The sequence below is a fragment of the Berghia stephanieae genome, chromosome 9 (genome assembly GCF_034508935.2).
Source record: "Berghia stephanieae isolate SIO BIC M18660-M18661 chromosome 9, UCSD_Bste_1.3, whole genome shotgun sequence".
Classification (NCBI taxonomy): Eukaryota; Metazoa; Mollusca; class Gastropoda; order Nudibranchia; family Aeolidiidae; genus Berghia; species Berghia stephanieae.
This window is the reverse complement of record NC_088368.1, coordinates 12,835,532-12,863,031: the sequence shown is the minus strand read 5'-3', so window position 1 is coordinate 12,863,031 and position 27,500 is coordinate 12,835,532. Positions and strand designations below refer to the sequence as shown.

The window sequence follows — 27,500 nt, the reverse complement described above, 5'->3', positions numbered from 1 at the left end:
GGGGGGGGGGTTGTTATTCATTGTCTTCGTTATCTCACAGCCTGTCGATTACCTACAAAATTATGTCACAATACAAGGCGACAAATAGAAAAAGAGTGTAATGTGAGAAATATCGTTAGTAGTGCTTAACCCTCTCCTTGCCAGCAATTTTCAGGATTTTTCCCAAAACTTCACACCCAACTAACACAAAAATAGATTCTTTATCACTCAGACATAATAGCAGTAACATTCTGGCGATACATAATTTCTTTAGTAAAACATGCTCTACAACACACTGTTCATTTTCTTTAATTTTATGATGTATAAAAGAAATTTGAATAAGAGAAATGTTGGTTGTATCTTAACGAATGTGACGATTTTCCTATAGTTGGTAAGGAGAGGGTTAAGGTAGCAAACGATTCCATTGGTGGTAATATTGAATACAACTCACCGTTCCCTTTCATTCTGATGGTCGTCGCCTGATTTTTGACGTATTTTTGGAGCCGTGTCAACCAAGCGATGAGTTAACAAATGCGACAATCAGCTGGCCTTCCCCTTTGGGAGCAATTGTATTCAATAGTCTGATGTCACGTGGACCAGCAACGGCGGTCATCGTGGTTCTAAACAAAGAGAATCGGTACTTTTTGTTTTTCATGCTGGCTAGAACTTTTCATATGTCTGGTCGGATTACATTTAAGAGTGAACGAGTCGGTCTTAGGAATTGATTCCCACGTCACAAGAAGAACTTGTGGCTAACTGCTTTTTTGAACGTTTTAATGATAATTGAGATTTCCCAACGATAGGATAGTTTAGTTATTTTTGGAAACGTTCCCAATATTTCGAAGTAAAAGCTGTACCTTAGACATTTTAATCCTATTTTGTTTTCAGATGACCCTTTCCAGCGGCGTGGCGTATTGACGGCATATGGTGGTGCCATGATTAGAAAAAAGAATTCTAATACAGTGAACACGGTTAAGAGGAGAGAGCACGACATATTAAAAACTCTCTTTTATGGAAGGGTGGGGGAGGGTCGATGGTTTCTACGAGTGGACAAAACTTACAAAAACAAATAATTCATGAAAACAACAAGCCACAACACTGAGATACAAGTCCCGTATGAAAAGGTCTTTGTAATTATTCTTTGTCCACCATTTAAAGGATTGGATTTGGTAGATAATGCAATCAATATGTTATAAATGTAAATCAAAAGAGAAAAAAAACCTATGACAGAAATTACTTACATTTAGTACTTGTAAAATAAATCTGCACTGCGATGTTTCATCTCTGCAAATCTTTTTATAATGTGTTTATTGAAATCTGGAATGGCATCTATTTCAGCTTTGTGAATTGACAGAATCATTAATGAATTTAACCGCTCCTGTTTCATTGAATTTCGCAACAAAAAAATTTCACTCTTTTAAGGGTGCTAAAACAACGTTCAGGAGGTTAAGAAATACGATGGAAGTGGTTAAGGTCACTATAGCCTATAGATGTCCATGATTTGTCAGTGTTTGTTGTATCTAGCCTGTAAAAAGTAGACAATAAAAACAAGACTAAACTAACTGTGAGCCATTCATGCCTGTCATACCATGTCACTGAAAAGAGCGTTTTCGAGATTTCCACACCTGTGTTAATTCAAAATCAGTTGGTTGGTGAGGAACTAGTCTTTTTATTTCTAATTTGTCATCTAGTGTCAATCTCCCAAACGGTCGGTGAAGTAAAGAGTCAACTTGATTCATTGCAATTCATTGTTTAAGAAAACAAAACTTCAAAGTATATCTCAAATAATGGAAATCAGTGGAATACGATTAATGATTGCACAAATAAAAGGTAGATTCAGATCTTAAAGCATCACAAAGAAAAAATCACTCCACTTAAGTACTTAAAAATCTAAAAACACACCAAAAGTATAACTGTTGACAGTCCTCGCTTTCTTTCTCTGACTGACACAAATACACACGCACAAAAACACACACACACACACACACACACACACAAATAAACACTCATACACACGTAACCATCAACTCGGCACTACAAGCAAAAAAAATGTTGGTAAATTCGTCCACAGTGCTTCGTTGCAAAGAATTACTTTATTCAATAATCGTGAAAAAGAGGTGGGGGTTTGATATGTCATATTTTAAAGTTTTATGATGTTTTTCTTTGCTGCTTACAAATAAACTTGACAATGATCAGTGTTTTTGACAGTTAATGTAATATTTTGGATGGCCGAAGTTACCCTACATTGGCAATTGCCTAAAATAAACGTTTTTGAACTTTGAACCTAATTTGGCGCATCCCCCCAGTCCAACGGTGGAGCTCTCAGATCCTGGCACAAGTCGAGGGGTTTTCCGCTATTTGAAGATAGTATAATTCAACCTAGTTTCTCGCTCAATCAGCTGTCGCGATACTAATGGATATAGCATTAATTGGAGCTCGGATTGCTTTGCACCACGGTGTTTGATTTAGTCACTACTTCGCGGAGTGATGTCACCAACACACGAGTCGGCGCAGTGCGTGACTCGGAATCTTGAATAGAGTGGAGACTAAAAAGGCAGTATGTTGTTGGCGAGTTGGCGAAAGACAGTGGAGTTAAAATCTCTGTTTTATTTTTAATTAAATTATGCTGTTAATGATTTTTTAAAAGATTGGTGCGGTGCCTGGCACCATTCGATCCAATGGCCCACGCCACTGTAACCCTTTCACAATGTAAATACAATGAATTAAACAGCAAAATGCAGAAAATTGTTCACTCTTTTACATCATATCAATGGCCTAATGTCCTTGCAACGTGACATGTGAACCATTTCTTTTATGAGCTTCGCATATCTATGTGTGTCCATGAACAACAAATGTCATTAAACTGCCTAATATGTTCTCAACTATATTTTCACCTAGGTGGGTGGAGGTGAAACCTTCCGAGAGATGCGCGGACCTCACTCTGATGCTTCAACTGATCCGTTTCCCTCTCATGACGTTCAAAGACATGGACAGACTTCTCGAGATGCCATTCTTAAACGAGAACTCTTTGGCCAAGGCGCTGATTGAGGAGTCGAAAACTTACAGGTTGGTGGAAACTCGGGGAGAGTTGTAGCACCACGGTGTGAATTTTATGTAAATATATAATCAATTGGGAATGGATAGTGCACGTTTGTGATTGAATCAATTTTGCCCAGTCTTTAAAAAGTCTGAGAATAACTATGTTTTGAGATATTTCAAAATGCAACAAATTCTCTAAAAAGGACGTGTAGCCAACACTCTTATATTTCAGGCGCTTTGATTTTATTTTTTGAAAATGAAAGAAAACAAACCAACAACACAAACATATTATATGAGGAAGTACCATTTTAATCATGCGTCATAATGTTTGTAAATTTTAAAAAATGTTTTACATGTCGATATTATTATGATATTATATATGTCTAAAACCAATAGTTCTGGCATTTTCTAATGATATTTTGCAAACTGCCTTGAGCTCATATTGCATGAGATATTAGTGCTAAATAAATGTACACTTCTATTATCAGAATCCAATTTTAGCTTATCTTATATAAAATTCATATCGAATTAAATGCTATAATTGAAAAGAGAGAATTTTGTTTCAGGAACTTCAAAGCTTTTAAATTACCCTATTCTTGTCATTATGATTTCAATCTCAATTTACCTGATTTGGTTAATTCCGACAAAATAACCAGATTAAAGCAGAAGGCAACATTTAAAGAGGATCGCTAACCTCGATTATTTTAGGAATCGATACACAACGAATTCTTTGATTCGGCATTTTGATACTGACACCCTTTATTGTTACGTATATCATTGTCAAGGCAACAGGACTGAAAAAGTGTATAATAAAAAGTGCAAAACAAACAGAAAGGAAAATACAAGAGATAAAAAAACAAAAAACAATTGCCTCGCCAGTCAAGTCAGACTGACTTTTTGAGATATTTTTTCTAGTATTTTTTTCTGCTTTGTCTGGTACAGTTTCACAGACATCTTTTCAGATCTATAGATAGTATGCAGATGACGTCACTCAGGCCTTTGTTATTGTTTTTGCCATCCGCGTTTGTGAGTTGTTCTCACTAAACTGTATTAACCAGACTATAAAAGTTCATGGTTACACAGAGTTTGTGTGTTGGTCCGTTATACTTCCGGATGGCAATGCTGTGAACTCCTTGGCCAAGCGCATTCTATCTATATCTTACATCAGTGCCTGCTTCTAGTAAAATGCTCACTAACTTGATTTGTTCTTACGATACCACGTGTGGAAGGGATGAATTCATTTTTCAAATTTACATTTAGTTGTAGTTTGTTTTTTTTAACCTAATTTGTGGCTGGTTGCCTCGATCCGATATTAGCTTGGAGTGAATCAAATGACTAAAAGTGAAGATAAAAGTTGGATAATCAAAGAAACAAAATGTTACATTTTAATTCCTAATGATTTCTATTCATTCTTTTTAAAACCCAGAAAAATGTTTTCACAAATGTCGTATTTCTGACAATAAATTACATTTTCATTTTCGATTACGTCCCGACCCTACCCTTCTTCTGCTTCTTCTTCCTCCATCTCTTCATATTCTTCTTCTTCTTCTTCTTCTTCTTCTTCTTCTTCTTCTTCTTCTTCTCCTTCTTCTTCTTCTTCTTCTTCTTCTTCTTCTATAACTACAATTCTGCAGATTCCACAGATCAGAGTATTTTTCTTTCACTGAGAGGTGTGAGTCTATTTCAACCTCTCAATGTCGATGGTATGAACGAGCACAAGTGGGCATCCACTCTTGAATGGGTACACGTAGACTTCGATGGCTTCCTCTTATTTTGTTGAATAAAGCAGAGGGGTAATTCCACTCGGTCGTTTTGGCCTTTGCAAAATGATACCGTCTTACGACGATGCGTCATAAATTTACATTTATTTCCTGTTATTTTTAACCTAATATTTTTCTGTCTCCAAAAATTCTGAAATTCCTGCACAGCGTCAACGACTTCCCTGATAGAATGTCTTGGCCGAGACAGAATTGCATCTCCCGCTGTCATTTCTCATCACGTGACTTCATCCTATGGACGGCGGACCGCGACAAGGGCCTTCACCTTTACTCCATCATCGACGGCCATCACTACAAGATTACCACCTTCAACGAGGCTACCATGGATAAGATGGGCTTCACCTTCGACAGCACGTCTACTGTCTGTTGTTATGGACATCGTCTCTTCTTCACAGGTGAAGGAAAGAAGAATAAATCTGAGATGATCTAAGGGAAATGGTGAACATCTCCCTAGAAGTATTTCTGAGATGTGGCTAATAAAAGGTCTTCTTCTTCTTCTTCTACTTCTTCTTCTTCTTCTTCTTCTTCTTCTTCTTCTTCTTCTTCTTCTTCTTCTTCTTCTTCTTCTTCTTCTTCTTCTTCTTCTTGTGGAAACACACAATATTGTCGAGGATCACTCCACAGTTTGTAGGGTTTTACATTGTAAACTTGTTAAAACTCTGAACATAATACCTATAAAAAGTACATAGATTAAATATTTTTGGGACTTTCCGTTGGAAATTGTGATTCCTATATACTTTCACAAAATATAAATTATATAAAGCATGATCTGCTTTTTAGATATTCTAAAGTATTTTTCACCGAGTGCATTGATTACAAGTTGAAACGAGAAACAACTATTCCGCAATCAAGCCATTTTTCTCTCAACCAATTTTCTACAGATTTCTTTCTACTTCAAATGTCCATGCTCGGCTAATTTTAAAAGGTTTCTTCGTGAAATGAACGGCAAAATTTTGAAAATTATTAAGCATAAATCTGATCGTATTTTGACTTTTATACATTCTGATCACATGACATATGAAAAGTTCTAGACAGCGTGAAGAATAAAAAGTACCGATTTTCTTTGTTTAGAACCAATATGGTCGCCGTTGCTGGGCGACGTGGCTTCAGACTATTGAATCCAATTGGGGCATTACAGGCATGACACACCGCTGTTGTTTGTTGATAGCCCCACCTGTACAGGTTGGCTACTGTTGTACCCTATTACAGGAGGACCATTGTTTTCTATTTAGGGTGTAAAAACCCGGGATAGGTATTGAAGTTGGGTCTTCTATTATGCCATTATTTGTTGGCTTCTTTACTTCCCATTCCTTATCCCAGTGCGACTTGATGTCGGAGGAGTAATTTTTAGATTTATAGAGCCTTATGGCTCTGAAGGACCACTCTGTCTTTATCTCTTTTCTTATAATATTTCTTTAGGTGGTGAATTCAAGACGGACCTGGCCTGGAGCATCGATACGGGCACCGGGGAGGTGTCGGTCCACTCTAAGATGCCTCGTGGTAGAAAGGCCCACAGTATGGTGGTATCCAGGGGTTGTGTCTATTGTTTAGGCGGACAGGACAAGCGGGGTTATACAGGTTCGTGCTTTGTAATTTATGTGCAGGTATGAGTTACCTGTCACTACATCTATTAAAAAACTTGAGCTTTTATCTAGAGAAAAACCTACTAAACGTGCTTAAATCGCTTTACATGGACCCATAGCCAACAGCAACACTTTTCATGTAGGGTGATAAATGACGCCTGAAAGGCGATACTGCATTACACATTTTTCCGACAGAGATAACGCTGTTAATGGATAGGTATCCGTTTTAAAGCCTGAGTACGATGAGAGAATGTGAGTAAAAAGCCTTTTCCAAAGACTCAGCAAGCACCGCTCAGAGCGGGGCTCTAACCCAGACCCTTCTGATTAGAAGCTAAGTGTCGTACCCCAAGACCACACAGCCGCACAATCTCTTACAACCCTTGGTTCCTTGTGATTCTCAAGGCTGGATGTCAAAACGGGATTAGGATGGGATTGTTCAGAAGAGAGGAAGAATTCTCTGCGCTATTAGGGTATAAAATTAATATGTATTATGCCCTAACGTTCACTGACTTGACACTTTATCCATTCCACAGTTCTAGACTCCGTAGACGCTTACATCATCAGCAAGGACTTGTGGGTGAAAGTAGGTCACATGGCCGTGGCCGCCTACAACATGACTGCCGTGGTCAGCGGTGGCGCCATCTACATGATTGGAGGGGTGGACCACTCCGGCCAGCCTCTGAGACTCGTCCAGTGTTTCGCCGTACTCCGATCCAGTCTTTATTCGGCATTCAAGATTGAAATTTCCAACATGCCGCCGAGTCTTCTGAGTCCCCGAGCAGTGACTTCCGGTTTGGATGGATCCATCTATGTCGTCTGTGGACACGGAGAGGTCAGTGTTATAAAATAAAAATATGTGCCCCGCGACCTCAGCCCGGTATCTATCTATCTATCTATCTATCTATCTATTTCTAGTCAACTAAAAGACATGGCAAACAATCTGTAATTCTATGGATACCTTTAGTATATGCAAAACAGAGGAACATAAGTCAGTTCCACAGTTAGTGATTATTCATCATAATATTGTTACACAATGATAAAGGAATGGGCTTGATCTATATTAACTTTTCATGTGTTCGAGGTCATTGGTCACATTGCAAAATGTGCTCAAAGTGACCCACTTAGTGAAAAGTGTTCACAGCTTTTTAAATATCTAACATCACGATTGGTCATTTTATTCAGCTTGACACATGGGTGTGTATACAACGTTCATAAACAAAGCGGCGTGTTTACATTTGTTAAGAAATATCCAATCGTTGGACAGCAACAAATCATGTGATTGATGAACTGGTTGGACGAAAACATGAATATAGATCGCTCCCATTGCATCGCAACACCTGGTGACGCTATGTATTTTTTCAATCATCTGTTTAATTTGTAAGTGATTCTCAGGATCTATGGGTTGTTTGCTTTAGTGAAAGGTTCGTATTCAAGGTGGCTTCGGGTCGTTTGTTGACGATTATCGATCAATATCAGAGGCAAAAATATACTTAATTAAAAAATTTCGAGTCTTTTATAAAACAATTGAAATTTGTATTCAACTATTTTTTAAAAATACACAATAATTGACGTAATGTTCAATAATATATGCATTGTATGTTGATTGATTAACCCGAAACTCATACTGTATGGTTATAGTTATTTTAAAAGGCATCAATGTTAATAGATTGACAGGCATAGCAAACAAGAGGCCACGGAGGAACCATCAATTGGAACAATCAATTTTGAAGAAACTGGGCCAGTCGTGCATTCTTTTTCTTGTCCTTGTTGACAAAACCAACGTCACAATCGAGTGAAGCTGATGTATGGAAAGCCATTAGTCCCATCAAAATAGGATGTCTTAGAGATTTTGAAATCGCTGTATGTCTTTTAAGTGAAAGAAATAAGCTTGCCTCTATTAAAATTCTTAACCAGGAGATAAAACTGCTGACATTAACTAAAAGTGCAAAGTTAAAACATTTACCATACACACTAAACTAGGACATATCTAGTTTGACGTCATTTTTTGTAGGTTTTTGCACCGTCTAGTGAGTTGTCGTTAGTACAGCCCAAGGGAACAAGTGATTCCATTAGTTGACCTATTGAATACAACTCACGATTTGTTTTCTTTTGACGTCATTTTTTGGTCAGTGACAGGCGATAAGTTTAGGATAGCGACGGTTTTAGTTTTAGCAAAGAGCCTGTAGGTAACGATTATGTTATGTTACCAAGAGCTCTCAGTTCCCGCTTTTGGTGAAGCCACGCATCTTCCGTCTTCTACTCGTATTTTCTTCATTGTATCAGTAAGCCTAGCGCGCTTGATACACGCGGAGCACACCCACCTCGCTCTCTCGCCTGGCACGCGACAATAGCATTGCGGTTAAGAGAAGTGAGAGCTCTTGATAACTACGTTACCCTACACACTCTTTGGTTTTAGTGTCAGGCTATAGATAGTATGCGCCTGCCAAAGAAGCTCACAACATTGCCATCCGGAAGTATAACGGACCAACACACAAAACTGTGTGTAACCATGAACGTTTATAGTCAGATTAATACAGTTTAGTGAGAATTGCTCATAAACGCGGATGGCAAAAAACAATAACAAAGATCTAAGTGACGTCAACTTCATTCTCTCTATAAGTTAACGATGGCGACGCTCAGGCCCGTTAAGACAAGATAGCTGGTTCTTTACATACAATTGATACTATGCGTTTAGAGAAAAGACTCATAACATCCGCCATCCGGATGTAACGTACCAACACACAAAGCTATGTGTAAGCTTGAACTTTTATAGTCTGGTTAACATAATTTAGTGAGGACTATTTTTTTAAATGGCTGGCTAAGAGCAAAGAGCTGAGTTACGTCAATTTCGTTCCCTCTCTACCTATAGATAGTATGCACTTATCTAAGAAGTTCACAACATTGACATCCGGAAGTATAACTGGCCAACACACACAACTGTGTGTAACCATGGTCTTTTATAGTCTGGTTAATACAGTTTAGTGAGAATTACTCATAAACGCGGATGGCAAAAACAATAACAAAGACCTGAGTGACGTCAACTTCCAACTGTCTATAATATTATACTTTTCTAGGACAGTCTGAAGGAGGGTCGTTATTTTCCCATCCTCTACAAGGTTTTTGGAGGAACCATTTTGACATCACTCAGCTCTTTGTTATTATTTTTAGCCAGCCATTTTCTGGAGTAGCTCTCACTAAATTGTATCGCTCAGACCAGAGGTAGAAAGAAGATGACGTCATTCAGGTCTTTGTTATTGTTTTTTTTTTTTTTTTTTTTTTTTTTTTTTTTTGTTTTTTTTTGGCCATTCACGTTTATCAGTACTTCTCACTAAACGGTATTAACCAGACTATAGATAGAATGCGCTTGGCCAAGGAGTTCACAACATTGCCATCCGGAAGTATAACGGACCAACACACAAACTCTGTGTAACCATGAACTTTTATAGTCTGGTTAATACAGTTTAGTGAGAACAACTCACAAACGCAGATGGCAAAAACAATAACAAAGGCCTGAGTGACGTCATCTGTATACTATCTATAGATAGTATAGATAGTATGCACTTGGCTAAGAAACTCATAACATTGCCATCCGGAAGTATAACGGACCAACACACAAAACTGTGTGTAACCAAGAACGTTTATAGTCTGGTTTTTACTGATTAGTCAGAAGTACTCATAAACGCGGATGGCAAAAAACAATAACAAAGACATGAGTGACGTCAACTGCATACTATCTATAGGGGGCGAAGTGGCCGAATGGTGAAGGCATTGCACTGTGATCCGGATGACCCAGGTTCGAGCCCCGCTTCAGGCACTTTCGTTTTTGTCCTTGAGCAAGATTATTAACCCCCAATTTGCTCACTTGGACAATATGGGTGATTCCTGTTGACATCAAACATCTTGTTTGATGAGTTATCTATATTCCTTCGTGCCAAGGCGACGATATCGTGGCGCAAAGGCATTAAAAAAAAAGATAGTATGCGATTGGCTAAGAAGCTCACAACATTGCCATCCGGCGGGATAACGGACCAACACACAAAACTAGGTGTAACCTTGAACTTTTGTAGTCTGGTTAATACAGTTTAGTGAGAATTACTCATAGACGAGGATGACAAAAAAAAAGAAAAAAGAAAAAGAAAAACCAAACCAATAACACCTGAATGACGTCAACTCCGAACTATCTATAAAAGTTTATGGTTGCACATTGTGATGTATGTTGGCCCATTATACTTCCGGATGGCTTCTTCGCCAAGCGCATACTATCCAGACTATTGACGCTGTGCGCCTTACCAAAAAGTTCACAACATTCGCCCGCCGGATACAACGACCGACTCAGAAAGCTGTGTGTAACCTTCAACGTTTATATTATAGTCTGGTTAATATAATTTAGTGAGAATACGATTCAATAGTCTGATGTCACGCCGCCTGGCAACGGTGGCCAACTTGCTTCTAAACAAAGAAAATTGAAAAAAAACTTGAAACTTGAGCTTTTATATAGCGCAATATCCACTAAACGTGCTCAAAACGCTTTACAAGGGGTCCCTGGCCAACAGCAACACATAACATGTAGGACGAGACATGACGCCTGTCAGGCGATATTACAAATTTTTGGGACAGAGACAACGCTGTTAACGGCCAGGTACTCATTTTACACCTGAGTTCGGTGAGAGAATGTGAGTAAAGAGCCTTCTCCAAGGACTCAACTATGCGCCGAGCGAGGCTCGAACCCAGGACCTTCCGATCCGAAAGCGAGTGTCATACCACTAGACCACATAGCCGCAAAGAAAATCATTACTTTTTATTTTTCATGCTGGCTAGAACTTTTCATATGTCTTGTGATCAGAATGTGTAAAAGTCTAAATATGATCAAATGTATGTGTTTTTTTTCCTTCTGGATACGCTTTATACTCACCGGAGAAATATTTCATACGGGCGTCCGCCATTGTTCCGATAGATTAGAGCCAGTGTTACTAAGTTACCATGCGTCATTAGGAAGGAAGTGACGTTACGACTGTTGAAGAGTATTACTCATAAAAGTGGATGACAAAAAACAATAACAAAGACCTGAGTGACGTCATCTTCGTTCTATCAAATTGTCTGGTAGAATTCAGTGAGAATTACACATAAAATGGCTGGGTAAAAACAATTACAAAGAGCTGAGTGACGTAAACTTCGTACCCTCTATAAATGTCTAAGATTACCCATAGTTTTGTGACAATGGGTCACACATTGTAAATCAAACAGTTGGCAATGACAAAAGTTGCATTGTCCGTGTATCTTGTTAAGCTCATTTCGTGATTTCCAATCATGTAGGCAGTTTCATGATAAACAACCAAAAAATAAAGGAAGCCTTGTCCACCACACATCTTTTCTGGATAGAAAACAGTTAGAAAAAATGCTCACCTGGTCCCTCGCCAGGTTAATCATTCTAACACACAAAACTACGACAGGCAGGCAATTAATTACTACGAAGTTGACGTCTTCGGGTCTTTGTTATTGTTTTTTTTTTTTTTTGCCATCCGTGTTCATGAGTAATTGGATTCAATAGTCTGATGTGACATCGCCCAGCAACGGCGGCCATCGTGGTTCTAAACAAAGAAAATCGGTACCTTTTATTCTGCATGCTGGCTAGAACTTTTCATATGTCTTGTGATCAGAATGTTTAAAAGTCAAACATGATCAGATTTATGTTGGTTTTTTTTCCTCTTCATATGCTTTTATGCTAGGCGGAGAAATATTTCATAAGGGCGTCCGCCATTGTTCCGATAGTTTAGAGCCAGTTACCATGCGTCATTATGAGGGCAGTGACGTTACGACTGTTGAAGCGTATTCTTTTTGTTTGTTTTTAAGGCTTTTACGGCGCTTACAACCTATTTAGGTTAGATCAGAACCAGTAAAAAGGAAGAAAATGGGATAGTAAAAAGTTCTAGAATTACAATTAAAGCACCCAAGAGAAAGTAAGACATAGGGGAACTGGGAACAAATAGGGATCAGATGTAGATTCCAAGAGCATACCACCAATGTATTTAGTTTGAGATATCACCTATGTCTCATCCGGGCACAAGTACAAAATCCAACAAAGAGGAATACACTCAAATTCTTACATTATACACAAGGTTACACATAGTTTTGTGTGTTGGTCCATTATATTTTTGGATGGCGATATTGTGAGCTTCTTAGCCAAGCGCATAATATCTATAGATAGTTCGAAGATGACGTCACTCAGGTCTTTGTTATTGTTTTTTGCCATCCGCGTTTATGAGTAATGCTCACTGAACTGTATTAACCTGACTATAAACGTTCATGGATACACACAGTTTTGTGTGTTGGTCCGTTATACTTCCGGATGGCAATGTTATGAGCTTCTTAGCCAAGCGCATACTATCTATACTACACAAACTGTGTGTATCCATGAACGTTTATAGTCAGGTTAATACAGTTCAGTGAGCATTACTCATAAAGGCGGATGGCAAAAAACAATAACAAAGACCTGAGTGACGTCATCTTCGAACAATCTATAAGCAATGACATGAATGAAATCTACCTTTGTGTGATCATTGTTATTGTTTTTTATATAAACAAATGAGTGACTAGTTATCGACCATATTAGAAACGGTTAAGTTTACACATAGTTTTATGTGTTGGTCCTGTTGATCAAGCAATAGAACAGCTTGGGTACTTTTCTTAGACACAAACCATCGAAAGTAAAACCTGTGTAGTTCGCTAAGTTTACCAATCACTGCCATTGTTTACATTGCAACTACTGTCCGAGAGGCGGAGTTATCAAGGTGTTTATTGGTTTGGGATGTAATCTTATCATAGAAAGGACAATCCACTGTCTTTGATCTCAATGTCTGGTACTCGACGATGCCATTGTTGTCCTAGTCATGTCAAGAAATGTCATTCTGGATGGATGAAAATTGACATCACTCAGCTCTTTGATATTGTTTTTATCCAGCCATTTTTATGAATAGTTCAAAATGTGAGCGATCTATATTGATGTTTTCGTCCAAGCAAGTCATCAATCACCTGATTTGTTGCTGTCCAACGATTGGATATTTCCTCAGAAATATAAACATGCTGCTTTGTTAATGAAAGTTGTAAACATACACATCTGTCAAACTGCACAAAATGACCAATCGTGATGTTAGATATTTCAAAAACTGTGAGCACTTTTCACTATGTGGGTCACTTTGAGCACATATTCCAATGTGATCAATGACCTCGAGCACATGGAATGGTAATATAGATCATGCCTATTGTATCAATCAAAACATAATTTTTTCAGGTTACACATCTGTGATTTCAAAGATATTTTCGATAAGTCTCCAGATTAAGACAAGATAATGCTGGTTTAAATCTATCGATATATGAATTGTATGGTTCTGTGGTTACGGTGTCTCGCTTTGTCACAAAAGTCAAGCAATGTTAAGTGTAGTCAGTGTCCGGATGAGTGACAGTGATCTTGGAAAATTCTGGTCCCGACGGTGTGACCATTTACTTAGACACAACACGCATTACCCCACAAGACTAGGGTGTGAATGAGTCACTGGTTATAAGCAGTGACGGATATTGTAAGAGTTTTAATATAAAAAGGGCGTCTAACATGTGACCTCTACCGTTTTAGATGGAAATACGATCCCATGTGGCTTGCTTTTAGAATTAAGGAAACATTCCAAATCGCAATGAGCATGGTAAATCTATGGGAATGCTCTTTTTTATAAAAATTCATATTTTAGAAAATAAGTAAATGGTTCTGCCCAAAGTGGGAAATATATTATTGGCCAATTTACGACTGTTGCTTGAAGGGATAACTCGCTAATCAACGAAACGCATTGTCTATCATCGTCGCTCTATGACGTCAATCAAATTTACTGGGATAATAATTTGTAATGCAAAATAGACACGGCGTTGAAATAATCTCACAGCAACCCCGCTGTTCTCTGAATAAACGTTTTTCTTGTCATTTCAATAAGCCTCGGTATCAGTTTGTGTTTGGACCGACGTACATTTAGTTGCAGGTCTTATAACCCAATTAACCAGTAGATTTTTGACCAATCAAAACATGAAATTTGTGACACACCCTCACACATGCTCGGACAAACATAGTTGGCTGTTTATAAACAGTAACGTGAATGAAATCGACCTCTCTCTGATCATTGTTATTGCTTTTATACCGTCAAATGGCTGACTAGTTATCACACATTGTTCTCCATCAGATTATAAACGTTTATATTTATACATAGTTTTCTGTATGAGTTCTATTGATCAAGCGGGAGAACAGTGGATATTTTATTTAGACACATTACATCGATAACAAAGCCTATGTAGTATGCTGTGTCTACCAATCACGACCATTGTTTACATTATGACGATTGTCCGAGAGGCGTGGTTATCTACCTGCTAATTCCTTATGGACTCATTGTTGTAATGGAAATCACAAAAAATGACGCAATGCATTGTCCATTCCAACAATGTTAAAATAGCCCTGATTATATTTACACGCGGTTCGGACCTTAGTCTTCTTTGGTACTTGCCTCCCACGCAAAACAATCAGTTCTCACTAAATAGATGTTTGAAACGTTTTAGGCTGAATGCCTTCAATTTCCTCTCATGGAGCGGGACTACTACGATAGTCCTAGACTAAATCCGTTGTCTCAGACTAAAAGGCGTTGTAAGATATTCATGAAGCCGGACTACGCGAAGTCTTAGACTAAACGAGGGACTAAACGGGTGAAATTTACACCCGCGATTTAGCAGGTGTAAATATCGTAGTCTGAGACTAAATTTCAAAATCATAATATGTCCTCTACGCTGAGGGAAGTAATTGTACAGCGATTAGAACAAGAATACCCGACAGTTTTTGATTTTATATTTATCTATTTATTTATTTATTTATTTATTTATTTATTTATTTATTTATTTATTTATTTATTTATTTATTTATTTTTTGGTTTTGTTTATTTTATTTTCTTTCCTTTTCTCGAAGATTCGACAATCGCACATACACTCATCATCTTGCCCATTCAAACACTACTCTGCGCCTCCCCTCCCCTTCAAAACTCCCTCCTCCTCCCCTCCCCCCCACCTACCTACCTCCTCTCTACTACTACACTATCTACTACTACTACTACTCTACTCTACTACCTACTCACTCTCTACTACTACTACTACTACTACTACTACTACACTACTACTACTACTACTTACTACTACTATATACTACTACTACTACTACTACTTACTACTACTACTACTACTACTACTACTACTACTACTACTACTACTACTACTACTATACTACTACTACTACTACTACTACTACTACTACTACTACTTACTACTATACTACCTACTACTACTACTGCTACTTACTACTACTACTACTTCTACAACAACTATACACACTACACTACTACTACTACTACTACTACTACTACTACTACTACTATACTACTACTACTACTACTTACTACTACTACTACTACTACTACTACTACTACTTACTACTACTACTACTACTCTACTACTATACTACTACTACTACTACTACTACTACTACTACTACTACTACTACTGATTCTACTACTACTTTCACTATATCATTACTCCTACTACTACTACAACTACTACTACACTACTACTACTTCTCTACTACTTCACTATTACTACTACTACTACTACTACTACTACTACTACTACTACTGCTCTCTCTACTACTACTAGTTCCTACTACTACTACTACCTACTACTACTACTACTACTACTACTACTACTACTACTACTACTACTACTACTAACTACTTACTACTACTACTACTACTACTACTACTACTACTACTACTACTACTACTACTACTACTACTATACTACTACTAATACTACTATTACAACAACTACTACTACTACTACTACTACTACTACTACTACTACTACTACTACATTTCTTTTATGTCTTTTATCGTCCATTATTTTCTAGACATTTCACGTCTCTCACTGGCCTTATCATTTTTATCACACCGCGCTAACGATTCGTTCACACTCCAACCATCGTTGAGTACAGACGATGCAATTTATACTGCATTTCATCTTATTTGTTTTCAACGTTTATTTGTTTATTGTTGTGCCGACGAAGGGTTTGTACCCGAAACGCCCATTGTCTGTATTGTTTCCACCGATTCCTCTCCATCATCACTCTTTCGTTAGTATTTTCGCGACCCCATGCTTCAGGCAGCGCCCACCGCTATCTACTTAGAACAATGCTACACAGTGGATAAGAATCATTTAAGTGCCATCGTTATTTATATTTACTAAAAACATTACATACACACACACATTCTCAAACAATTTTTACACCCCTAAACTTGGCTCACACTATTTTTATTTGTGGGGAAAAAACAACAACAAAACAAAAACAAACAAAAAAACGATCAAAACAAACACGAAGAAGAAATAGATATGATTTCTGTGCCACTTCGTATGACGCATGCGCAGCTGGAAAAGTAACACATTTCTATGACGTATTGTGGTACGTTTCCGAGGAATCCCCAGTTAAAAATAGATTGACCTCTGTAGTCTGAGACTTCGCAAGCGTAATCAGAGACTTGATAGTCAGGGACGAAGTCTGACTCCATGAATAGCTTACTTTCCGTAGTCTCTGACTTCCCAAAGTCTTAGACTACAAAGTACCCCCCCAGGGGTCTGATTCATGGAGCGGGACTATGGTAGTCTCAGACTATAGCAAAGTCTGAGACTTTGTAGTCTAAGACTTTGGGAAGTCTGGGGGGTCTGATTCATGGAGCGGGACTATGGTAGTCTCAGACTATAGCAAAGTCTGAGACTTTGTAGTCTAAGACTTTGGGAAGTGAATAATTAGTGTGTCATAGACGCTACACATTCCTGTAATTTACTCACAACAAACACATGAAACAAACCAGCAAACAAAACTCCGTGTAACCTAAAACGTTTATATTACTATTCAAACATTTATTTAGTGAGAACTGATCATCAAAAAAGGTGTTCTAATAACAATAACAAAGAACAAACTCCGTGTGTTATTTCACCTCATTGGTTGGAAATTGAAATGAATTGTAATTCTGAGATAAAAACGTTCGCGTTCGATTTCTTTACGTTTGGCAACTAAAATGAGTGAGTTCCACTCACTTTGCCATGATAAAACAAGATATCAACTGAGAGGGAAGGTCAAATGGGGGGGGGGGGGTGGCAAGACGGACCGGAGAAGAATTTGAATGCCTTAGGTTACACGCAGTTTTATTTGTTGTAATATTTCAGGTGTTTGTTGTGAGTAAATTACATAAATGTATAGATAGAATGCGCTTGGTTAATACAGCTTAGTGAGAACAACTCACAAACGCGGATGGCAAAAACAATAACAAAGGCCTGAGTGACGTCATCTGCATACTATCCATAGATAGAATGAAGTTGACGTAAACTCGTGGCTTTGTTATTGTTTTTTTTTTTGTTTTTGTTTTTTTGCCATCCGCGTATATGAGTAATTCTCACTAAACTGTGTTAACCAGATAAACGTTTAAGGTTACACATAGTTTTGTGTGTTGGTCCGTTATACTTCCGGGTGGCAATGTTATGCTCTTCTTAGCCAAGTGCATACTATCTATAGCGTCTTTGACCGTAGTTATCGTTATGTTATAGCCTGACACTGAAATCCAAAAGGACTGGCAGTTTGACGTCATTGTTTGGTTTGTGCACCGTCTAGTGAGTTGTCGTTAGTAGATCTCATGGAAACAAGTTATTTCATTGGTTAAACTATTGAATACAACTCACGATTTGTTTTCTTTTGGAGCAAAAGACTGGCATTTTGACGTGATTTTTTGGTCAGTGGCAGGCGATAACTTTACGAAGGCCACGCTTTGACACACTTGTTATTCACGAACAGGAGACGAAAACGAATGCACTCAGTTTACAGCCTAAGATTCCCCATATAGATAGAATGCGCTTGGCCAAGGAGTTCACTACATTGCCATCCGGAAGTATAACGGACCAACACACAAACTCTGGGTAACCATGAACTTTTATAGTCTGATAAATACAGTTTAGTGAGAACAACTCACAAACGCGGATGGCAAAAACAATAACAAAGGCATGAGTGACGTCATCTGCATACTATCTATATCCAACCAAGTCATCAGTCACGTGATTTGTTGCTGATCAGCTTTTGGAGCTTTTGTGTAACAGCCAACAGTCAACTCGCTGTTTATTTATAAACCTTATTTTAAAAACCTACACAACGTTTAGAGTAAGAGAGGACTTTGCGTGACTTGACAACACGTACTGTCTGGTCAGAGAGGTCAAGTGAAAATCACTTTAAAAAAACAAAACAACAAAACAATATAGATAGAACGTAGATGACGTCATTCAGGCCTTTGTTATTGTTTTTTGCCATCCGCGTTTGTGAATAATGCTCACTGAACTGTATTAACCCGACTATAAACGTTCATTGATACACACAGTTTTGTGTGTTGGTCCGTTATACTTCCGGATGGCAATGTTATGAGCTTCTTAGCCAAGCGCATACTATCTATAGATAGAATGCGCTTGGCCAAGGAGTTCACAACATTGCCATCCGGAAGTATAACGGACCAACACACAAACTCTGTGTAACCATGAACTTTTATATTCTGGTTAATACAGTTTAGTGAGAACAACTCACAAACGCTGATGGCAAAAACAATAACAAAGGCCTGAGTGACGTCATCTGCATACTATCTATTAACGAGACAAGAAACGTTCATGGTTACACAGTTTGTGTGTTGGTCCGTTATACTTCCGGATGGCAAAGTTGTGAGCTTTTTAGCCAAGCCCATACTGTCTACATTGAACAGGTTGGGGGAGGAGTTAATGTGACTTGGCAACCCGTAACGTCTGGATAGAGGGGGCAAGTGCGGCTATGTGGTCCAATGGTATGACACTCGCTTTGGGATCGGAAGGTCCTGGGTTCGAGCCTCGCTCAACGCATAGTTGAGTCCTTGGAGAAGGCTCTTTACTCACATTGTCTTACCGGGTGTAAAAAGATTACCTGGCCGTTAACAGCGTTGTCTCTGTCCGCAAAGCATTAAACATCGCCTAACAGGCGCCATGTCCCGTCATAAATGTTAAATGTTGCTGTTGGCCAGGGACCCCTTGCAAAGCGCTTTGAGCACATTTAGCGGATATTGCCCTATATAAAAGCCCGTTTAAAAAAAAAATTTCAAGTAAAAATCTTTGTAAAAAAATAAATGGAAAAAACACGGATTCATAGAAGGAACGAAATTGATGTCACTCAGCTCTTTGTAAATGTTTTAGCCAGCCATTTTTTTTATGAGTAGTTCTCACCAAATTATATCAATCAAACTATAACCGTTCAAGGCTACACAGAGATTTGTGTGATGCTTCGTTACATCCGGCTGGCGGATGTGAGTTTTTGTGGGGTTTTTTTTTTTTTTGCTAAACGCACAGCATCAATAAACACGGGTTTTATTGTATCCAACTTTTTAGCCTAATTGGAGGTCGCATCACTGTGTGAGTGGATCACACCAATAACATTCATTATTCTACAACACAAATGTTTGATTGTGTCCGGTCTGTCAGATGGAACTGTAAATTAATGTTATAATCTCTATATAAAGGAGGAGAAGAAGAAGAAGAGAAAAAAAAAAGAAGAAGAAGAAGAAGAAGAAGAAGAAGAAGAAGAAGAAGAGGAAGAAGAGGAAGAAATCTCTTGTTCACTTCAATGCTTAGTTTACGGCGAATTCGATACACTCAAACATATTGATGCTATGCGTTTTGATAAAATACTTACAATATCCGCCAGCCAATTTGAAAAATAACACACTAAACTGTGCGTATTCTTTAACGTTGAAAGTCTGATTGCTATAAATTAGTGAGAACTAATCACCGACAGGACGGAGTGTCCAAAATTATAATAAAGAGCTGAGTGAAGTCAACTTTGTTCCATCTAAATGGTAATGCAGGGAGCCGATCGCTGTTTGTTTACACAATTTGGGGTGCACTCAAGTCGTGGAATTATCAAAAAATGATTTATCCGAAAAAGTATAATTTGTGCAACTCGAGCGGGCCATAGTAGAAGTTGTCTCGCCATGATTGGACCGTTCACAGAAAGATCCATTTGGAGGGTTAAGATAGTTTTAATACTGATATATAGGACTGTGAGGCAGTTAGTGGTACGCCTCTCCTCCTCCTTATCGTCCTTAACCATCTCCTCCTCCTCCCCTATCTACCTCTCTACCTACCACTACCTACCCTACTACTCTACTACCTACTCTCTACTACTATACTACACACTACTACTACTACACTACTACTACTACTACTACTACTACTACTACTACTACTACTACTACTACTACTACTACTACTACTACTACTACTACTACTACTACTACTACTAACACTACTACTACTACTACTACTACTACTACACTACTACTACTACTACTATACCCTACTACTACTACTACTACTACACTATACTACTACACTACTACTACTACTATACTACTATACTACTACCTACTACTACCTACTCTACTACTACTAACTATCTACTACTACTACTACCACTTACTCTATACTAACTACTACTACTAATACTACTACTATACTACTACTACTACTACTACTACTACACTACTACTACTACTACTACTACTACATACTAATACTACTACTAATAATACTACTACTACTACTACTACTACTACTAATAATAATAATAATAATAATAATAATAATAATAATAATAATAATAATAATAATAATAATAATAATAATAATACTCACACTACCACTACCACTACTGCTGCTACTTCTCTCATCTCAGCCTTTTTCCCCTCACGCTCGTCGGACACATTAATGAGATAATGGAAGAAAGATGTAAGTGACCAATAAAAAAACCCCAATAATTTTAGTTTTATTTCAGAGGGTATTTGATACTTTTACACTTGTTTTACTCTTTTAATAGCTAGACCCATCAAACTGTAAACTGTGGTAAATTCGTACACGCGATAACCTTGTTCATTTTAATGTTTTCCCGTTTCATTTGACTCATTTACAGCAAATAGTGTTCTTGCTAAAACCGTTCAATAATCCTATCCAGATGATGCTGTACGTTTATGCAAAATACTCACAATATCCGCCAACCAATTTAAACATACAAAACTGTGTGTAATCTTTTAACGTTTATAGATAGTATGCGCTTGGCTAAGAAGCTCACAACATTGCCACCCGGAAGTGAACGTCCAACACACAAAACTATGTGTAACCGTGAACGTGTATAGTCTGGTTAATGCCGTTTAGTGAGAGTTACTTATAAACGTGGATGGCAAAAAGCAATAACAAAGACTTGAATGACGTCAACTTCGTTCTATCTATAGTCGGATTGATATAATTTAATGAGAGCTAATCACTAACAGGCTGTCTAAAAATAATAACAAAGAGCTGAGTCAACTTCATTCCGTCTATAGATAGAACAAAATTGACGTCACTCAGGTATTTGTTATTGTTTTCTTGCCATCCATGTTTATGAGACATTCTCACTAAACTGTATTAACCCGACTATAAGCGTTCAAGGTTACACATAGTTTTGTGTCTTGGTCCGTTATATTTCCGGATGGCAATGTTATGAGCTTCTTAGCCAAGCGCGCGGCACCTCTCAGTTGGATCTTGTTTGGTCGCTTCTTTGAAAGTGAGAATCCATTTAATCGGCAAAGCCAGATAATCGAAATGTGACCCATTGGCCCAATTCGGTGTTATGTCGGGTGATGAACCAAAGGACGAAAATTGAATTTAAACTAACAACAATTAAGATATAAGGCATTTTACGTTTATACTGTGACCCAACCCCTCGACATGGTACATTAAGTCTGGATGAAACAAATGACGAAACGTGAAGTTAGTGTTAAACCTATCAGAGATTTGATATTTGTGACCAATCACCACCAAACAGAATCACGTCGGGGTGACTACTCTTCTTCTTCTTCCAGCTTATCCCTCATTTTGCAGGGTTACCATAACCAATGCCACAACTCTATGCATCTCGGTAAAGCGCATCATCTTCCTCCAGGCCCAGTTCTTTCATATCATCCTTTACCTTATCCCACCATCTAGTCTTTGGGCGTCCATTCTCCCTCTTTCCCATTATTTGTAAGTCCCACGTACTCCCTCTCTCGTCTCTTTACATGTCCGAACCATTTCAATCTGTCTTCTCTCATCTGTATTTATACAATCGGGGTGACGACTATGCTGAAAATTAAATTTATACCCAACCACATCAGACGGTTATAGTTTATAACAATATGTCTTATTGGGGAGAATGAAAACTGAATTTTTGACGCCAAAACCCAAAATTTCATATTTTAAAAATCAGTTTGGCACTAATTTGATTTTTTTTCCAATCTGTTTCATCCCGATATAATACTGTTTTGATACGATGGGTCACTTTTTACTTTTTATCTCTCTAAGAATTTCTATTCCTTCTTCTTGATACAACAAAAATCTCGACATAAGTCTCATATTTCTGGCTATAAATTCCTTTTTCACAATATAAACCGTTCCGACATAATACCGTTTTACGACGTTGGGTCACATTTTGGTTCCTTAAGAGTTTATATTCTTTCTTCTTCATTACATAAAGAGGGTTGATACAAGTCTGATATGCCTGGCCATTCATTCTATTTTCACCATTTGTGGCGATGCTGACGCCTGGGTTATTCCACAGTCTTCCCTTGGAATAGATCCAAGAGACAATTTTCCTCAATGGGATATAAAGGGAATTTTAATTATATTTTTAAAATTTAAACCATTCCGACACAACACATTTTTGAGACGATGGGTCACATATTATAAGACTTTGACTGCAGGGTATTTATCTAATAATAATAATGATAATAAATGTACATTTATATAGCGCTTTTACCGAAGCTTCGTAGCGTAGCGCTTCACATTGACCATCAATAAAAAACATTACATACTGCAGATTTGGACATACGAACAAAAGCTCACACGCATCCAATTACAGTCATACACACACACACACACACATACACACACACACACACACATCCATATACACACTGTACATAAATATATATTACTCACACACACACACACACACACACACACACACGGACTAAACTAAATCTAAACTCATTTTCTGTTTTGTTTTTTTAGGATGCCATCCGTTTGGATTTAGTTATTTCGTCAAGTGTCGAGCGAAAAATACAAGGATTCCACGAAAGTGAATATTATAAGCGATTCCCGATTAGAGAATTCTTCTATAGATAGAATGCGCTTGGCCAAGGAGTTCACAACATTGCCATCCGGAAGTAAAACGGACCAACACACAAACTCTGTGTAACCATGAACTTTTATAGTCCGGTTAATACAGTTTAGTGAGAACAACTCACAAACGCGGATGGCAAAAACAATAACAAAGGCCTGAGTGACGTCATCTGCATACTATCTATAGAACGAAGATAACGTCACTCAGGCTCTGTAGGTTACATATTATAGTGGTGAGGGGCTGCCTTAAGCCTGAGGTCGTAAAAATAGTAACGAAAAGCAGAAAATGGAGAAAGGCTTCGGATGGAACAGAACAAACAATGAACTTTTCAGTTGCAGACCACCCGTCGTCAGTAAAAGAATACACATTGGAAATGTATAAGATAAACATTTTTGTGAGAATTGTATCTTATGTACTCAGGGTGGTTGGAGTTGGAGGATGAATGAAACGTTATATTACATTATTTGTTTTCAACGTCCCCGTTTTTAATTGTTTTGCTGTCGAATGCTTTGAACCCGAAATGTCCATTGTTGGTACTGTTTCCATCCCAAACATTTTTTGTTTCATTTTCATCTTGTTGTTAGTATTCTTACATAATATTATAGTGTGCGCTTGGCGAAGAAGCTCACAACATTACCATTCGGAGATACAATGGACCAACACACAAATCTACGATGTAAGCTTAAACGTTTATAGTCTGGATAATACAGTTTAGTGAGAATTACTCATAAACGCGGAGGCAAAAAACAATAACAAAGGCCTGAGTGACGTCATCTGCATACTATCTATAGGAACCTACAAATTCATTTCTTTTTAACATTGTCAATCATTGTAGGTATACCGACTGGACGTGGAAAAGCGATGTCTCCATCACATCAACACGCTCAAGAGCCTCAACAAAAACCCACGATTTAGGTTTGGCCTGGCCCACGTTGGGGGTTGTCTCGTAGTCAACGGAGGTCATCAACTGGGCCACAACAAGCACGAGCCTGTGCGATCTGTTTGTATGGACATCGCCACCAAAGCGGAAGTAAAGGATTACTCCCCCTTACTACCGGCTGATATCATCAACACATGCTTCTACGCCAAGCTCAATTCTGGCATCTTGGGTTATTCTAAACTCTCTAATCCTGGACATTAAAAATAGAGAACGATGCAGGTATGGAATTAATCCCTTGTTTATAGGTATAGTATTTTTCAATTTTTCCTTAATTATATTCTTCTTCTTCTTCTTCTTCTTCTTCTTCTTCTTCTTCTTCTTCTTCTTCTTCTTCTTCTTCTTCTTCTTCTTCTTCTTCTTCTTCATCATCATCATCATCATCATCATCATCATCATCATCATCATCATCATCAACCTACTATATTCTTTATTATTATTATTATTATTATTATTATTATTATTTATTATTATTATTATTATTATTATTATTATTATTATTATTATTATTATATTATTATTGTTATTATTATTATTATTATTATTATTATTATTATTATTATTATTATTATTATTTATTATTATTATTGTTATTATTATTATTATTATTATTATTATTATTATTATTATTATTATTATTATTATTATCATTATTATTATTATTATTGTTATTATTATTATTATTATTATCCCTATTATTATTAAAATTATGATTCTCAGACCAGTGTGGAATGGAGTGGTACAGGGTTGCACGGATATAATGAGCAGAGTATCAGGGGTGAAAATAGAGGGTTGGGGTTGGGTTGGTATGGGCTTATTGTTGTTCTAGAACTCTCAAATAAATGACGCAAAATATTGTCCATTACAACAATGTTAAACTCGGCCCATAATTGATTACGGATGGAAGACCTGCGTATATGTACACGTCGATTGGTACTAATGGACGACTGACAGACTGAAGGAGAAAAAGGTCACAAAAACATTAGGGCTGTGTTTGGCGTTTGATTTCTACATGAAACATTGTGGAATCGTTGAAATGGGAATTCTAAGTGCTATGCTATCAGCCTACATACCTGCCTGCCATTGTTTTAATTTAGGATTGACTGGAAATTATTGACATCTGTCACGGCCCAAACACGTAAAATCGGTTGATTGTTGGATCTTGGTCACAAACACACACACACTCTCTCTCTCTCTCTCTCTCTCTCTCTCTCTCTCTCTCTCTCTCTCTCTCTCTCTCTCTCTCTCTCTCTCTCTCTCTCTCGCACACAAACAAAAGGATTTTAAAAGATGGGCATTATTCATAAATACTAGAAAAACTTATTAGTATTTCTTTAAAGTAACGACAACGAAGAAAGATAGAAAACATTGCGATGATAATTTTATATTTTGTGTAATAATATTTTTTTTCTTTTTGGTGCCATACTGTTGGGGTAATGCATCTGTGGCACGCGGAAATAATATGAAAATATCTTGGACACGGAAATGGACTGCTGATTAAGATGTATTCACATTGGTAATTTCAAGGGGAGTTTTTGTGTGTTTTTTTTTTAAACTGCGAAAAGGGTATGGGTGGGGGTGGGGGTGGGGGTGGAGGCGGGGGGGGGGGGGACGGTGTTTGGACACCCGGTCACATATACTAAGTCCATTCTCCCCAAATTAATAGGACGGTGTCACGGTATGTGTCGCACCGTATCCATCCGGTATCCATCCGGTATCGCGTGAAGAGGTGACTTCTAAGATCCGCTAAAGCAGGAGCTTCTAATGGTTCTCACATTACTATGTTATGATGACCTATTCAGGACGCAAATACGATTCAATAGTCTAATGTCACGCCGCCCGGCAACGGCGGCCATCTTGGTTCTAAACAAAGAAAATCATTACTTTTTATTCTTCATGCTGGCTAGAACTTTTCATATGCCTTGTGATGAGAATGTGTAAAAGTCAAAACAAGATCAAATGTATGGGGTTTTTTCCCCTCTGGATACGCTTTAATGCTCGCCGGAGAAATATTTCATACGGGCGTCCGCCATTGTTCCGATAGTTTAGAGCCAGTGTTACTACGTTACCACGCGCCATTAGGAAGGAAGTGACGTTACGACTGTTGAAGAGTATTGTGTCCGGTCGCGAACCCCTATGAACTTCGTCATAATGCTAATGCTGAGCGCATTCGTTTTCGTTTCAGGTCCGTTTACGCTCTCAGCCGGTCTCTTGTTTTATCTTAACACAGTGAGTGACCCCTCTCGTTTTCAGTTACGGATCAAACACGAACCGAACGCGAACGTTTTATCTCGGAATAATTTTTTTGTCTCAAGTTTTCTACCAGCAAAGCGAAACAACAACACACGTCATTTCTTTATTATCATTTTTAAAGGAACTGTGTTTTCAGTCCACCAGTGGACTGAAAACACAGCTGTGTATTCAGTCCACCGGAAATAAAAATATTTTAAAAGGACCAATTATCGTCTATACTTACCTTAATCGATAGTGACGACTTTGAATCTGAGCCTATTATAGGCATCATCAGAAATGGGCAGACATAAAAAATGTATAGCAATTCAACGGCTTAATAATATCATCTACAGTGTTTTATTTACTCTCGGAAAATCTTGATTGAGAGTTGTTCGAAACCGAGTTTTTCTCCGGATTCATATTGCTACGTGCAAGAAATATACAAGGCAATACATTTTGACGTCTCACTGTGTTCTAAGTTAAAATAATAATCTTAAAGGTGAGTAAAAGTAAATAAAGTTTAAAAAATAAAGGTCGATCAAACTTCTCGAGTCAACGTTTTGAACTTGAAAATTAAGATTTTTTTGCCAAGGGAGGACACAGGCGTGCTCGAGGCCAGTGATCGATGTGAAAAG

At 37.8% G+C, this 27,500-nt stretch overlaps 1 protein-coding gene across 3 annotated transcripts in view; it reads left to right on the top strand.

Moving 5' to 3' along the window:
- Positions 1-27,500, top strand: part of LOC144979716 (uncharacterized) — a 77,542-nt gene that overhangs the window by 20,632 nt on the left and 29,410 nt on the right. For all 3 annotated transcript variants that reach the window (XM_078926653.1, XM_078926652.1, XM_078926654.1), the window contains exons 6-10: positions 2,878-3,045; positions 4,947-5,191; positions 6,216-6,374; positions 6,913-7,211; positions 24,532-24,855. In XM_078926653.1, the coding sequence (XP_078782779.1) occupies positions 2,878-3,045; positions 4,947-5,191; positions 6,216-6,374; positions 6,913-7,211; positions 24,532-24,837 (1,177 nt within the window). In that variant the 3' untranslated portion in view covers positions 24,838-24,855. The remainder of the gene's footprint in view (positions 1-2,877; positions 3,046-4,946; positions 5,192-6,215; positions 6,375-6,912; positions 7,212-24,531; positions 24,856-27,500) is intronic.